This window comes from Rhinolophus sinicus, linkage group LG01 (genome assembly GCF_036562045.2).
Source record: "Rhinolophus sinicus isolate RSC01 linkage group LG01, ASM3656204v1, whole genome shotgun sequence".
In the NCBI taxonomy this organism is placed as follows: Eukaryota; Metazoa; Chordata; class Mammalia; order Chiroptera; family Rhinolophidae; genus Rhinolophus; species Rhinolophus sinicus.
The window spans coordinates 196,962,862-196,976,799 of NC_133751.1; the positions used below are offsets into that span (position 1 = coordinate 196,962,862).

The 13,938-nt window shown below is 37.8% G+C and overlaps 1 protein-coding gene across 1 annotated transcript; it reads right to left on the reverse strand.

Moving 5' to 3' along the window:
• Positions 1-8,070: 8,070 nt before the first annotated feature.
• Positions 8,071-13,363, reverse strand: SCG2 (secretogranin II). Its single transcript, XM_019753692.2, has 2 exons — positions 13,207-13,363; positions 8,071-10,356 (listed from the first exon to the last, which is right to left on the reverse strand). The coding sequence occupies exon 2, from the start codon at positions 10,340-10,342 to the stop codon at positions 8,489-8,491; it is 1,854 nt and encodes a 617-aa protein (XP_019609251.2). The 5' UTR covers positions 10,343-10,356; positions 13,207-13,363; the 3' UTR covers positions 8,071-8,488.
• Between the last annotated feature and the right edge of the window lie 575 nt (positions 13,364-13,938).

The following is a 13,938-nucleotide window of genomic DNA, read 5'->3' on the forward strand; positions in this document are numbered from 1 at the left end:
TGGTTAATAGCTGTCGAATAATTGATCAGGAAATTCTACCTTATATTTAGCAACTACCTCATTCTGGGCACTGTAAAGCCACTTCACAAACATTATCGATAAATTCTTAAAATAGCTTGTAAGGTAAGTATAATCCTACCTCAGATCCAGTCAGAGTAAGTGCCTGATCTGCTAAGTAGCAAAGCCAGGATTTTACTTGGTTTGGTTTTGTTTTATTAGCCCAAAGCCCCTTCTCCAAGTAAATGTTCCATCAGGTCAGAAGACTTTCTGGAATTGAAATCTGAATGCCCTTTGATCTATGATACTGAACTGATATGCCAATCAACATTAGAAAGGCTAAATTATTATGTGGTGGTCCAAACTCACCCCATAATACGTGAGTGAAAACTTAATTGTTTCAAACAACAAGCTCTTGAGAGTTTCTAGATCTCAGGATTAGAAAATTGTCAGTTAAAAAGTGATGTCAACTATAATTTAATACATATAGATGTATTAAATATATATGTATATATATACACATATATATAGTCACAGGATATGGAGTACAGCATAGGGAATCGAGTCAATGGAATTGTGACAGCTATCTACAATGTCAGAGGAGTAATAGATTGGGGGAGGGGTTTATCACTTTGTGAGGAGTAAAATGTCTAACTATTACATTGTTTTGTACATCTGAAACTAATAAAAATTAAAGTATGGCAGCTGAACAATGCTGTAGAGGGATTTAAATTTTAATAAAACAATAAAAAGCTCTAAAAGAAAAAAATTAGTGATGCCAGAGTGAGAATTTAGGGATAGATTCAAACCCAAGTTAAAGCAAATATTAAATTCTGTACTTTTTAAAGCATAAACCCCGGCACCAGCCTGAGATGTCAGATACTCTGAAAACACCAAGGTCAAAGAGCTTCTCATACAACTATGGGGGATGCACAATAGGCACTTCATCTTTTCTATTAAATTGAACTGAGGTTACAGAGGTACATGCACAGACTCCATACAGCAGAGGACAGCAAAGAGGAAGGTACGCTTGATAACATCTGCTCATTTATTCAATACGTGTATAATAAACAGCTGACATGGAAGAGGCATCGGTTGGGCATTGTAGAGGCTATTGAGGCTGTTCAGAGCAGATCCCTGACTTTCAGAGCTGATAATTTAACAGTTGAGATAGATGCATAAACATGACTAGCCATAGCTATATAGCAAGACCAAGAGAAATAAATATTGCAATGAAGGTAAAAGAAAATCACTGTGAAAGCCAGGGAAAGGAGCCATGGGTGTACTGTTAATGGAAGTGGCAGCATGTGCACTAAGCCTCAAAGAGTGACTAAAACATGGAAGAGTCCCTCATCTGAGGAAGCAGAAGCATCAAGATATAAACGTGCTGGAGCAACGGGAAGTACCGATGTGATTCTTACATCGTTATGTCTTATCATAGACTTTATAGACCATTCTTCACCCAATCCTTTCAACCCTCCACCCACTGTTCCCCTGATGTCTAGAAGTCATGTCAATGATATTGAATTAATGAAAGGGCTTCAAGGAAAAAAAGAGTCTGATAAAATAACAAACCTCAAGGTATCAACATAACATTTTTACTTGAAAATATCCTGAGAATAGGAAAAAGAGTGGTTACAGACATATGTAAATGATATGGAAATTTGCTATAAATACACATGCGGCTTTGGCTTTCCAGAAAAAATCTTGCTGGTGATTGCTATAATAAACCTTCTGGAAAGCGATACTATCTGAACACTTGCAGACAAATTGTCATCTTTGTTCCAAATCAAAAGGCTTAAACTCGCCAGGAAAACCACTGGCTTTTCAGTCCCTGGTTCTTTTCAGCCATCAGAAGTTTCCTGGTCAAAACCTAAAGGATTCCCTAGACTCCCAACTCTCCGAAATAATAGTCCCAGCACAAATAGTTTTAGCTGTAGTAGCTACGTATTTGGGCTTGCTAACGTACATCAGCATGTGACTAATGTCCATTGCATTTATAATAACAGTAATCTCTTTGTTCTATGGAGGTAAAATAACTATAATTCTCACCTATGTTCATAAAAACGACAACATAAGTTTAATTTTGTAATGCTAGAAAGCATCTTAGAGACTTGCCTAATCGTGGCATAAGTCCTTCCAATACTACATAAGTTAAGTTGAAAAATATCTGGGCCCAGTTGTCACAAGCTGACATCTCCTACCTGCCCTCGTCCTGCTAAGTCACAGAGGGAACTGAGCCCCAGTGCTCCTGCTACACTTCCTTTAGGTGAAGATGAAAGACTTGCCATAGAAGGACATTAAAATCTGCATCAGGAATTTTATTTGATTAATTTAATTCTGTAAATTTTTAATTATTTCATTAACATCATTAACTTCCATCAATTTAATTCTGTAACATTTTTAAATGGCCTTAAATCTGTATCAATATAACAAAATTGATATTTCTTTTATTTTTTCAATAAGAAGTTACCTTGTTTCACTGTTCCAGAGTCAAAGTCAATTTCCATTATTTCTCTTTTCTTTTTTATGTCCCTCATTCCTAATTCATTAATTTAGTCAATAACTAGTTTCTATGAACTTCCGATTTCCAGTTACTGATCTAGGGAGCTGGAGGTATAACAATGAATAAATAAAACAGTAACTACCTTCAAGGAGATTACATTCTAGTGAAGGAAGAGTAGGTAATAAATAACATAAAATTATAAATTAAGAATGTTAGATGTAATCATGGTAAGGATACGAAAAGTGTGTAGGATTTGAAGTTTTATAAAGAGTGGCATTGAGAAGTCAATATTTGTACCAAAAGACTTGAAAGAAATAAGGGGGGAAAATGCAAACTTTAAAGGAAAAAAACTTCTGAAAGAGGATATAGCAAATGCAAAATGTTGAGATGGGAATATTCTTGGTATATTGAAGGAACAGGGAGCAGGCCAGTGTAAATGGAAAGGAGGGAGTACTGGAGAGAACTAGGAAGTGAGGTCAGAACCAGCGCATGTAGGCCATTGTATTAACATAGCAGTAATTTTGGTTCTCACTTTTCAGTATCATTCGATCTAAATTATAACTGGATTGTGCTTGTTGTTGTGTTTAGAATACTGTGAAAGGAGAGTGGACACAGGGAAAACCAGTAGACGGATATCCCAATAACCTAATTTAGAGATTATTACGGTTTGTAGCCTGTTGGTAGTAGTGAAGTGGTAGGAAGATGGTTGAGACAACAGGATTTGAAGCCAATTCATAAAGATGTTAAAAGATAAAGAGAGGAGTCAGGGACAAAACAATGGTTTGATCTAAAGAACTGAGATGGAAAAGGCTGTGAGAGAAGCTGGAATTCTGTCAAGGAGTAGGAAGCCAAGACTTCTTCGATGGCTATTTTACCTATTGAATATCCATGTGGGGATGTCACCTAGACAGTTGAATTATTGAGTTTGGAGTTCAGGGAAATATTGTGGGCTAAACATACAAATTTGAAAATTGTTGACCAATATTTGGTGGTAAAGACGTTAGGCTTGCATGGGATCCCCTAAGGAATGAGTGTAGATAGAAAAGAGAGGGGTTCCAAGGTCTAAGCTCTGATCTGCAATGTTCAGAGATTGGGGAGATGAAGAGGGACAGCAAAGGATACTAAGAAAGAGTAGCCAGTGAGGGAGGGAGAGCCAGGCATGTGTCGTGGCCTAGACACCAAGAGAAGAAGGTATTTAAAGGTAAAAAAATAAATAAATAAAAAATAATAAAAAATAAAATAAAGTAAAAAGTAATTACATTGTCAAATGCTGTTAAATCAAATAAGATAAGGACCTGGAATTGATTTTCAGACTTGGCAATATGGAGGTCATTGTTGATCTCACAAGACTCATTTCTGTGAAGTGGGGCCAAAAGCCTGACTGAAAGGGTTTGAAAATGTGAGGGAGAATTTGAGTAAGTCCACCCAACTCTTTAAAGAGTTTTCCTGTAAAGGGAAGAAGAGATATGAGCCAGTAGTTGTAAAGGGCAAGTGGGGTCAGGACAGGTTTTTGTTTGCTTGTTCATTTATTTTGTTGGTTTTGCAAATGAAAGAAATTGCACCCTATTTGTATGCTGGTGGGGATAGTCCAGTAGGAAGGCAAAGCTGATGCACAGAGAAGGGGAGAATTCCTGAAGCAAGAAGGCAGCATTGAGTGTGCAAATGGATGGGTTAATAAAGCTGGAAGCACAAACAAGTTACCCACAAGAACAGAAGAGCAAAGAGTGTGTTGCTCCAAATGCAGGTAGGCAGGTAAAGGTGGACATGGTAGTCTGTAGATCTTCTTCTCAGGTTGCTTTATTTTTTTCACTGAAACATAAAGCAAGATAATCACATGAGAGTGTAGATTATGGAGGCAGGGCTGGATATGTGTGGACGGAGGGGAAAATATTATTGTCTAAGGAGAGACTGAATGGGTTAGAGGTACATTAAGATTCCAGGAGAGCATTTTGGGCCACTTGAAATCAATGACCATGAATTTAAAGTGAAATCAATCATCAGTGTGGGTATGTGTCATTCTCCTGCTATGTTCAGTTGTAGGAGAGAAGGTACAAGTGGGTGGAAAATTGGACTGAACTAGAATTCTTGGTGAGCAAAGAAATTACAATGAAATATGAGAGACTGAAGGGAGTTAAGAATGTTTACAAAGGAGTCATTATAATGATGAACACAAAATTTAAGCTTGACAAGGTGGGTGGTGAATCACAAAATGGATGAGAGAAAGTGGAAAGATGGTAGAATCCATGGGTTACATTTTTTGGTGGGTGTGGGGAATTATTGGAACTAGGGCACTAGAGGGAGTACACTGGAAATATAGAAGGTGGTTATTAGAGTGAAGTGTTTAGAATTTAGATTTAGGGTAGGTTGAAGTTAATAGTAAGGAAAAGATCAAGGGCATAGCTATGCAAGTAAATAGCTGACAGAGGATGGAGCCTGGAAAGTGTTAGAGAGGTCATCTTCAAGGATATTGAAATTGACAAGTACTAAGACAGGGGCAGTGCTTTAAAAAAGTAACAGTGAGCCGGAGCTATATATTTTTTAATGCATGAGGGGAAGTGACCTGGGGCAGTAGATGACTGCAATAGCAAGGGGTAATGGGTAGGGTACTGGCCGGTTGCATGACATTTAAAGTAGCAAATCGAAATAGTGTACACCTTAAATTTACACAATGGTATATGTCAAACACATTATAATTTTTTAAGTCCATTATTCCAGCTGTTATGGCCATCCGAAGTGTTGGCTTGACCTTTACTTGGATTTTGTGAACTTCTGTTTGTTTTTGATACATCTCATTAGACTTGGTTTTGCTTTCACTTGCATCTAAGATAATCCACATTAATAATAAAGCTGTATATTAACATACCACACTCCCAAAAAATATTGAAAGGAAAATGTCCCATAAGCAGCCAAAAGGAGCAAGGAAGAGAGTTTTAGGGGAAGCAGCAACCTCAGAGGAGACGTCAGTTTGCTTTAGAGCCAGGAGGTAAAAAGAATATTCACCGAAGAGGCTGAGGATGCAGGATCTTTGCTGATGACTGACCTTGAGTGCCAAAGGGCATAATTAACAGTGTTATAGATTATGGGAAAGAGTAGAAACTGGAGTCCAAAAAGGTGATACACAAAGTTTGGTGGTGAGGGCGGGGTGGGTGAGTGTGGGAAATGGGAAGTTTCCAAGTAACGAGACTTGGAAGTCTCGTTATAGAGGGCACAATCTGTTTGTCCTAATTGTCCCACAGGCAGGTAGGCTGTGGGTGTTGAGGGGAGGGAAGGCTTGGTAGGTGGGGATCTTGCCAAAATCATACAGAGTGCTAGGCTCCTATCTGACTCCTTCTGATGAGGCATGGACTCCTACAAGGGGTGCAGTCTTAGGGCACAGGCAGTTTCTTGCTCCTTCAGTGGTAGCCTGCAGACAGTGTCTGCTTGAAGGGCTCAAGCTCCTCCTTGACTTCTGCTGAAAGAGGCTTCTGGGCAGGGAAAGGGGCAGTGTTGCCCTAATCCCAACTAATTTTTCATCCACATCCTGGATGGTACATAGAGGTTTATTGTCTTATGCTAGTGAGCCATGTACTAAAGCACTTATGAAAAAAGAAATCTTCGGATCAGAAATAAATAAATCTGATAACTCAATAGCTGGGGATATGGTGGTACTGCAATAAGGCAAAAATGTTTGCTGACTTCTGTCTGAGAGAAGTCAGGAGGAGAATATAGATCCCAAATTAAATACCTCCCCAACTGTCAATCCTGATGCCTGCAATGCCATCATTAGAGAATCGTGGAACTTCAAGCCTGAGACTAAGATAAAAGCATCCCATTGTAGCCGAACGCATGTGGGTTTGGCATCCCATTGGTTTGTGTATAAATCCCAGCCTACATCCTCATCAGCCATGTTGTGTCAGTGACTTGCTTTCACTTCCTAACCTCTCCATAGGGCAAGTTTCCGTTGGGTGGAGACATGTGCATAGTTCTCATTTCATGCTAAGGACTCTCATGGAAATAGTCACAGGGCTGATTTAGTATACTAGGAGTGACTTACTGCATGAAGTAGAAAGTTGCAGAGAATACACAAAGGACAGAAGGTGTATGTGGACATCAGCAAAGCGTGGCACGTAAATATGTACCTAAACTTTCAGTCTCACAAGCATCGTGGCTCTCTCCATAATCTTCGGTTCATAGTACTGTCTTGTGAGGTAGTAACTTTCTATCTTGCACGTATTTGAGTGAAGACCACTTATTAGAAACACCATAGAGATAATGCACCTGTAAGTTCTCTTCCTCTTAAAGATTTTAGAGTTCCATGAAATTGCATAGAATAATTGTACAGAAAAGAGTCTGGGAAAAGTTATAAAGTAGGAAAACCTACATTCAGTGTTTTCCTCTTGAATTGCCTTGTGACATTCAAGGATTGCCTCCCCTCCCTGCCCCTGACAGAGAGAGAGAGAGAGAGAGAGAGAGAGAGAGAGAGAGAGAGAGGTGTCCTCATTTGGAAGTGACTCATACCTCATGAGCCCCTCACCATCACACCTCCAAAGTCCCAATTCTCAACTCAAAGGGCATTTCCCAGAGAGTCTGTAGTTATGAACATAAGCTTTGGTAACTCATTATGCTGGGTGACTCTGGGAAAGTGATCTAACCTAAGTTTTGTTTTTCCTGATGTAAAAGAGGGATAAGAGACTCTTGACAGTGGTATAGTAGAGACCAATTGAAGTAAAGTGTGTGGAGTGTTGAGTGTAATGCCTGGTGCACAATAAGCATTCAATAAATAGTAACTATTATTTATTTCCTTGTTTTCATTTCCTTGTTTTTAAACATTGTTGTTTTGTTGCTCTGTATAGTTCCTTGCTGCTGTTGTTTTTGCTTTGTGGCTGATTCCCTGTCGATGTGTCAGGATGCTAATATCTCCCCTGCTGCCCGAAGTAATGCACGTTGTAACCATTATGCACTGCCTAGCCCATTGGGGATTCTCTCTATCACTAGGGCTAAAGAGAGGGAAGCTGGTGTGTGCGTTCCCACTGTATCTGCACCCACTGACTTACCTGACAGTCAATTTGGGGGTCCTTTAGCCCTTTTCAAGTCATGCTAAAGAGGCAGAAGCCTTGTATTCTGGGGACCAAAGTGACCTGGGAATAGATAGGTTGTTTCCAAGTCTATAGTTATTTCTAATTGCCCTGTTCACAGCTTCTTTTTTTTTTTTTTAATGCTTGCTATGGGTATGGAAGAATTAAATGTTTTTATTTATATAAATCAAGGGGGAAAGATAAATATGACAACAAAAGGCAATAAATATTCCATATGTCATATATATGAGAAAAATCTTATGCAAGCCTTAGGTAATGGGCTGTTAGAGGATGTTGTATTCCACAAGCGTATAGTATGATCATATATTTATAATTCATTGTTTCTTACCTGGGTTGGCTGTGAAGCTAATGATTTTCTTTTGGCTCCATACGGCTTTGCTCCATAGTCATTGTCTCTGGTTTTCTAGAATGAAGAGTCCACAGTTGTCCAGAAATAGCATTTATTAATCAACAGTAAAACACACAATAGAAAAGGCCTTATAAATAAAACTATATATTTATAATGCTTTATTTTTTTTTGCTTCAGTACTCCACAAAACACTACAGACAGTAACAAAATAATTCAATAAATATTAAAAACTTTCAAGAGAATTATGACACTCTTTATCATATGTGAGCATAAACAATGCCACAACCATTAGATACACTATTAAACACGACCATAGATATCTTTCTCAAGTAAGGGATATAATTACTTTTTTTATCCAGAAGTCATAACATTTGCACATATCAATACACAAGAGAACAAGTCAGAGTAAGTGAAGCAGACACCCAGTGGAATGGAGTCATCTGCCTGTACATCATTTAAAGGTATTACAGTGTTAATAGGAGAGAAGTCAACACACTAAAGAGAAATGCTGGGGTTTCCGTAGGTGGGAGGAGTGAAAGTAGGGCATTTCATGAAAGCCGCTTACATATTTTCCATTGCTCTCTTAGCAATATGCTCCCTTCCCTTTTCTGCCTTTTCTTGGTTGAGGTATTCCAGCACTTTCATTAACAGATCTTCATCCAAGTACTGTCTGTTTGGGGTATCATCATTCTTCGGGGGCCCCGCAGGGAGCCTTTTGTTTACCGCGGCCAGTTGGTCAGTTTCCTGAGAGCTGCCTTGACTCGAATGCTCTTTGATGGCCTGCTGGATTTGGTCCCCCTCCTGTGGGTCATCTTCAGAGGAGACTGGACTGGAAACTCGCTTCACCTGGTTTGAATTCATGATCTCAGGGTATTTAACCAGCATCCTGGCCAAATACTCTCCCAATTCTTGATCCTGGTCATTCAGGTTTTCATATGCCATTTGTCTGTTTTCAACCTCTGGCATCCAGGCACCTTTGGAAAGCTGGTTTGCTCTAGCTCCCCCACGACCATATGGGAGTCTCGGCAGAACTTTCTCTCGGTTATACTGACTGGGAAAATATGGAGGCTTTTGATTTGCAGCACTCTCCATCCCTAAAAGATTTAAAATGTCCTCAACACTGAGCCCATCTTGCAGGGCCTCTGTCACAGCACGACCAGGTGTTTTGGGGTAGCCATTCTTGGAGATTACCTTATTTTGGAACATACCTGGCTTATCTAAATCAACCTCAGAGATATCATCTAGGTCAGCAGGAAGTTCAAGCTCTGGTTCCATTGACCCATTTGGCTTCTCTCCAGTTTTGAGCATGTCAATTAAGTCTTCAGGGGGTATCTGTAAATTTCTTGAAATTTCAATCAGCTGATAAATAGATTGAGAATCAAGTGGTTTCTCAAGAAGCCTGGTTGTTCTTTCCCCAATTTGCCCACTCAGTGATCTCCCACTTCCTGCAGCATTCACTAACCTTTTCAGATAGGCAATTACTTTGGAGACATCATCGGAGAGTTGATCTTTACTCTCTTTTCGGAGATCTTCATCCTGGAGGCCCAACTGCCCTGAACGCTTCATTTCGTCATTGATTTGTTCATTTTTTTCAGTATTCTCTTTGCTGTCCCTTACCTCTTCCTGGGTTTGACTTTCTATTTTTTCCTCTACTGGGTTCCAATCTTCTCCCCCAACCACATCTTCATAGGCAATGTTATTGACTTTGTAGATGTCATCTTCATCATCTGCGTAAAGCTTTTGCTCCTCGTCAACCCTCTCACGCTTCTGATTGTTTGGTCCCGTCAGTTTCCCCAGCTCTTGGAAGACAGATTCCAGGGTAGCAAGACTTTGAGGAGTATATTGTTCCTCCACTATTTCATTTGTGCGTTTAAAGGGATTGTCCCTGGAATTCTCTTCATACATAGGAGGAAATCGCATGTGTTTGAGTTTTCTCTCTGGCCACTGTAGGGTCTCATAGTCATCAGGCATGTCAATTGGAAAGGTCTTCTCTGAATTCAAGGCATAGGGCTGGTTTTCTTTCAGTGCAGACTGAGGCTCATTTTCAGCCTGTCTCAAGGCTTCAAGTATGATTCTCATCCACTCATCTTCACTCAGGGAATCCCTTGAACTTTCTGGCCAGTGACTCTCATCACCATTTTCTTTTTGCTGAGGGGGAACAGAGATACTTTGGTAAGGCTCATTGTCTGGGCTGCTTTCTTCTTTGTGAGCTTGTTGCCGGAGTTTTTCTATGTACTCCAAAGCCCTGATCATTTCAGGACTGGGAAATCTTCGGACATTTTCCAATCTGAGGTCCGGTTCTTTCTGAAGCAGCTGGTTTCGTTGAAATGAAGCTGCTTGGGCTCCAGAGATGAGGAAAATTAAAGGGATAAGAGACAGGGCTGCTCCAAGCCAGTGAATCTTAGTTTCTGCCATGTTTGAAAGATTTCCTTAAAGACAGAAAACATGCGTTAACACAAATGAAGCACAATAGAGATACTATAGCAAAAGAAGTAATTAACCATTGAGGGAGGGGGAAGGAAACATAGCAGAGATTACTTCATGTTCAATTTTGGGTGACTCTTTTTAAAATCCATAAATATTTCCTACATGATCCTCACAAGCTAACCACAGAAATCTAGCAAAATCGTTACCTATTTGCATCAAATTTGCACGGCATTCACTTGGCTAAAATAGTGACAAAAACACTGATATGGGGTTTCTCTAATTTTATTTTTTAATTTATAAAACATATAGTTTGTTTTTAGTACACATTGTTTCTCTATAAAAAAGACTTTCCAAAATGAGTTTTAGTTATGTTAAGACACACAAATTATTTTCTTAAGGCTGTATCAAAAAAAAGTGTGGGTTAGTTCTTAAATTGTTAATCTAATTTTGTCGTAGAACTATAGCAGCAGTGACGTTATTACATATGATGAAATGTTAATGTCATTCATACTGAATTACCTTGTGGATGAGCCCCACTCACAGACATTTTTCAGAAATAACTTATCCTCATTCTGACACCAAATCCAACTATCAATTTTGGAAGGTCTATACCATAATAACCACCACAGCATGGATCTTCTTAGATCCAGATCCCAGCTACATAGTAGGCTAACCCAATGAAGTTTCTTTCTGTGTAAACATAAACATATTAAAATAATAAATTAACCTGCTGTAAAATAGCAATACTCTACATTTCTTCTAATAATTGTATTGTCAGTCACTGTCTTGCAAAATGCAATTGTGGTTATATTTTTCATCAGCCCTCGAGAGTGTATAGTAAATAATAACAGATGCTACAGAGAGAACATAAATTTACTTAACCAGTCTATTTCTGAACTTGTGAGTGTTCAGATTCAGCTTGAATAATGTCTGTGTCTATTTTAGTATGGACCTGTGAAATCTTAAATGACTCATACTGTCTAAAAAAAATCTTAAAATAACCACTGTGTAACTCCCAGTTTAGATATACACAGACGATGTGTTGAATTCTTCCTACTGAAAAATTTTCATTCATTTTTTTCCTCTACTGCCTTATTGTCTCGTATATGAATTAACACAGGTATTAGTTCTTCTATGCTTTACATTTGCATTGCTAATATTGTAAAACTATTTTAACACTTGCAATTTTGTTGCAAATAAAGTAAACATAAAGGAAGTTTACAAGTTTGTTAATGACATCATATCTGGATCATGGTTTTGTGATATATAAGCTATGTAGGTACAATTTTCTGTTAACTTAGATATCAATTATAGAAAATATTGTTTACTAGATCATATTGGTATTTAAAGTAATGTTTCAGTCTTTAGAGCTCCAAATGGTTATAGTCATAGAAATTTCTTTAGCACAGATGCATATATTTATTAAAATGATTCTCATTAAGCAGGCTGTGAAAAAATCTCTAAAGGCATGTCAGAGAAAACTTCTAAAATATTTACTATGAATCAATGTTTACTAAAATAAATTTTATTTATAAATCCTGAGGTCTAAGTAAAACTACATTATACATTCTTCTTTATATTATTTAAGGATTAATTTAGCTTTATTAATATATTTCCAACATTGGCACTTGAAATAGTAATTTTAAGAACCTTATTAGTAAACTTATTTTCTTTTAATCCACTATCCTGAAGTATTTTTAACATATGAGTTATGTGCTTATATTTAAAATCATTATCTTGTAGGTGAACTTCACTGTCGAGTTGGAGCACAATACTCAATGAAGTTATTTAAAACAAACTAACAAGTGCTACCCTTTTGTCATTTGTAAGGTTCAGTTTGGATGACATAGTGCTTGCCTTTGAGTAAGACTCAAGGGATTTCTTTCTCGGGTAGCAGCTCTTAAGATGGTTTCAAAAGCTCTGGTATTCTATGTAGGGTTTGGACTAAAGCCTCATAAGTTAAAATGTCTTTTCTATTGAAATTAGACTGGAACATTGACAAACACAGGTAGATATATCTAATTTGAGCAATTCAACTAGTTAGGATACAGAAAAAAGAAACATTTTTCCCATTCAAAGTCTTCAGCAAAATATTGTACATCCTTTTTCAATCAAAGCATAATAATAATAGTTTATACAGTTATGAATGTCTTCCTAGTATGTTCAATATTACCATCGCTCTGTGATTCATGGTCATATCCAACCTATAACCCAAGATAATATTTTACCCTGAATAAAGGAAGAAGCCTGTGTTCAAGATCATTCTCATCTTCCTTTTCTGGGACTAAAATTGGAAAATACTGTAAGCTCCTTCAGACTATACCAATTCCAAAAAAAAATTGACATAGTTAATTTTGCAAGGTAAATGTCAAAGAAAAAAATAGTTCCAAAATTGATTCCCTCTATGACTGATGTGTTTAACAGCCTTTTGGTCGTTGAAAACTTACTGTTAAAAATATTCAGCATATAAATTATATCCCTGGCTTTGTATCTGGTTCTTCATGGAAAAAACAATAAATCGAGGAAAGAAACAGAATATCAGGCTTGGTTAACTTTACATTAATATGTGTACTGACACTAAAATTCTTAACTTTTTCATGCTTCTTACATATGACTATCTAAATAACATTATGGTTAATAAATATCCAACAGCAACTGATATAAATCATAGATTCAATCCCATGTTTACATACACATATAGTATTTTTACATTGGCTGGTGAGCAGCAGGTTGCTATTCATTTATTCTATAGATATAGGCTTGTCAAACGATCTTTTCTTCTCAGCTAGGCATTAAAGAAAGAACAAGCAATGTAGAACTTTCCAGTAAATCAAAGGGAAAAGCAGTCTCACCTCCTTTTTATATGGCAGAGAAGGTCCAGAGCATGTTCCTGCTGGTTCGCTCAGGGCTGCTCGGCCGTTTCAGCACCCGGACAGCTCCTCGGCTTATAGGGAGCCGCGGCGCCTGACTCCGCACTGCCACACTGACGTCACTCTGCTCGGCCACAAACCCGAGCACAAGCGAGCTTTTTCAAAGAACCCGAGAGAAAATAATCACTTTATGTATTTTTTTTAATGCTGCCTGCTTACGCCACCTGTCTTTTTGTGGCAAAAATTGCAGTTTTCTTTTTTCTTTTATCCAAATCTTTGAGGCTTCAAACAAAATATTCTGCACAATTTCCCTCGGAAAGAAAGAAACCTGTCAGACAGACATGGCTAATTGCAATATAATCTCAACTACATTCTAATATCTTTTGATAAGGTTTTCTTGTTGCTGTTGCTATTGTCGTCATTGAAAGAAAGTTCTACAGGCAAGGATTTTTTTTTTTTTTTTTTTTCATTTCCCACAAAGAAATTCTATTACCATTCCCTGGTATGCTCCAAGAGGAACGGAAGACACATTATGAATACGAAAAGTCATATTTCATATCACCACAAGCAGCATTATTTTTTAACTCGTATTTACCTGATTTAAAAAGAAAGTTTTCTTTTTTATATATATGAGTAAACTTTAAGCCTCTGATGACTTGGAATTTTGCTTTAGAGCTTCAATATAATTTTGAAATTGAGTATTCTTAAGATTTC

Bases quoted from the DNA above. Each gene is read 5' to 3' on its own strand.
- SCG2 (XM_019753692.2), bottom strand. From the start codon at position 10,342: ATGGCAGAAACTAAGATTCACTGGCTTGGAGCAGCCCTGTCTCTTATC.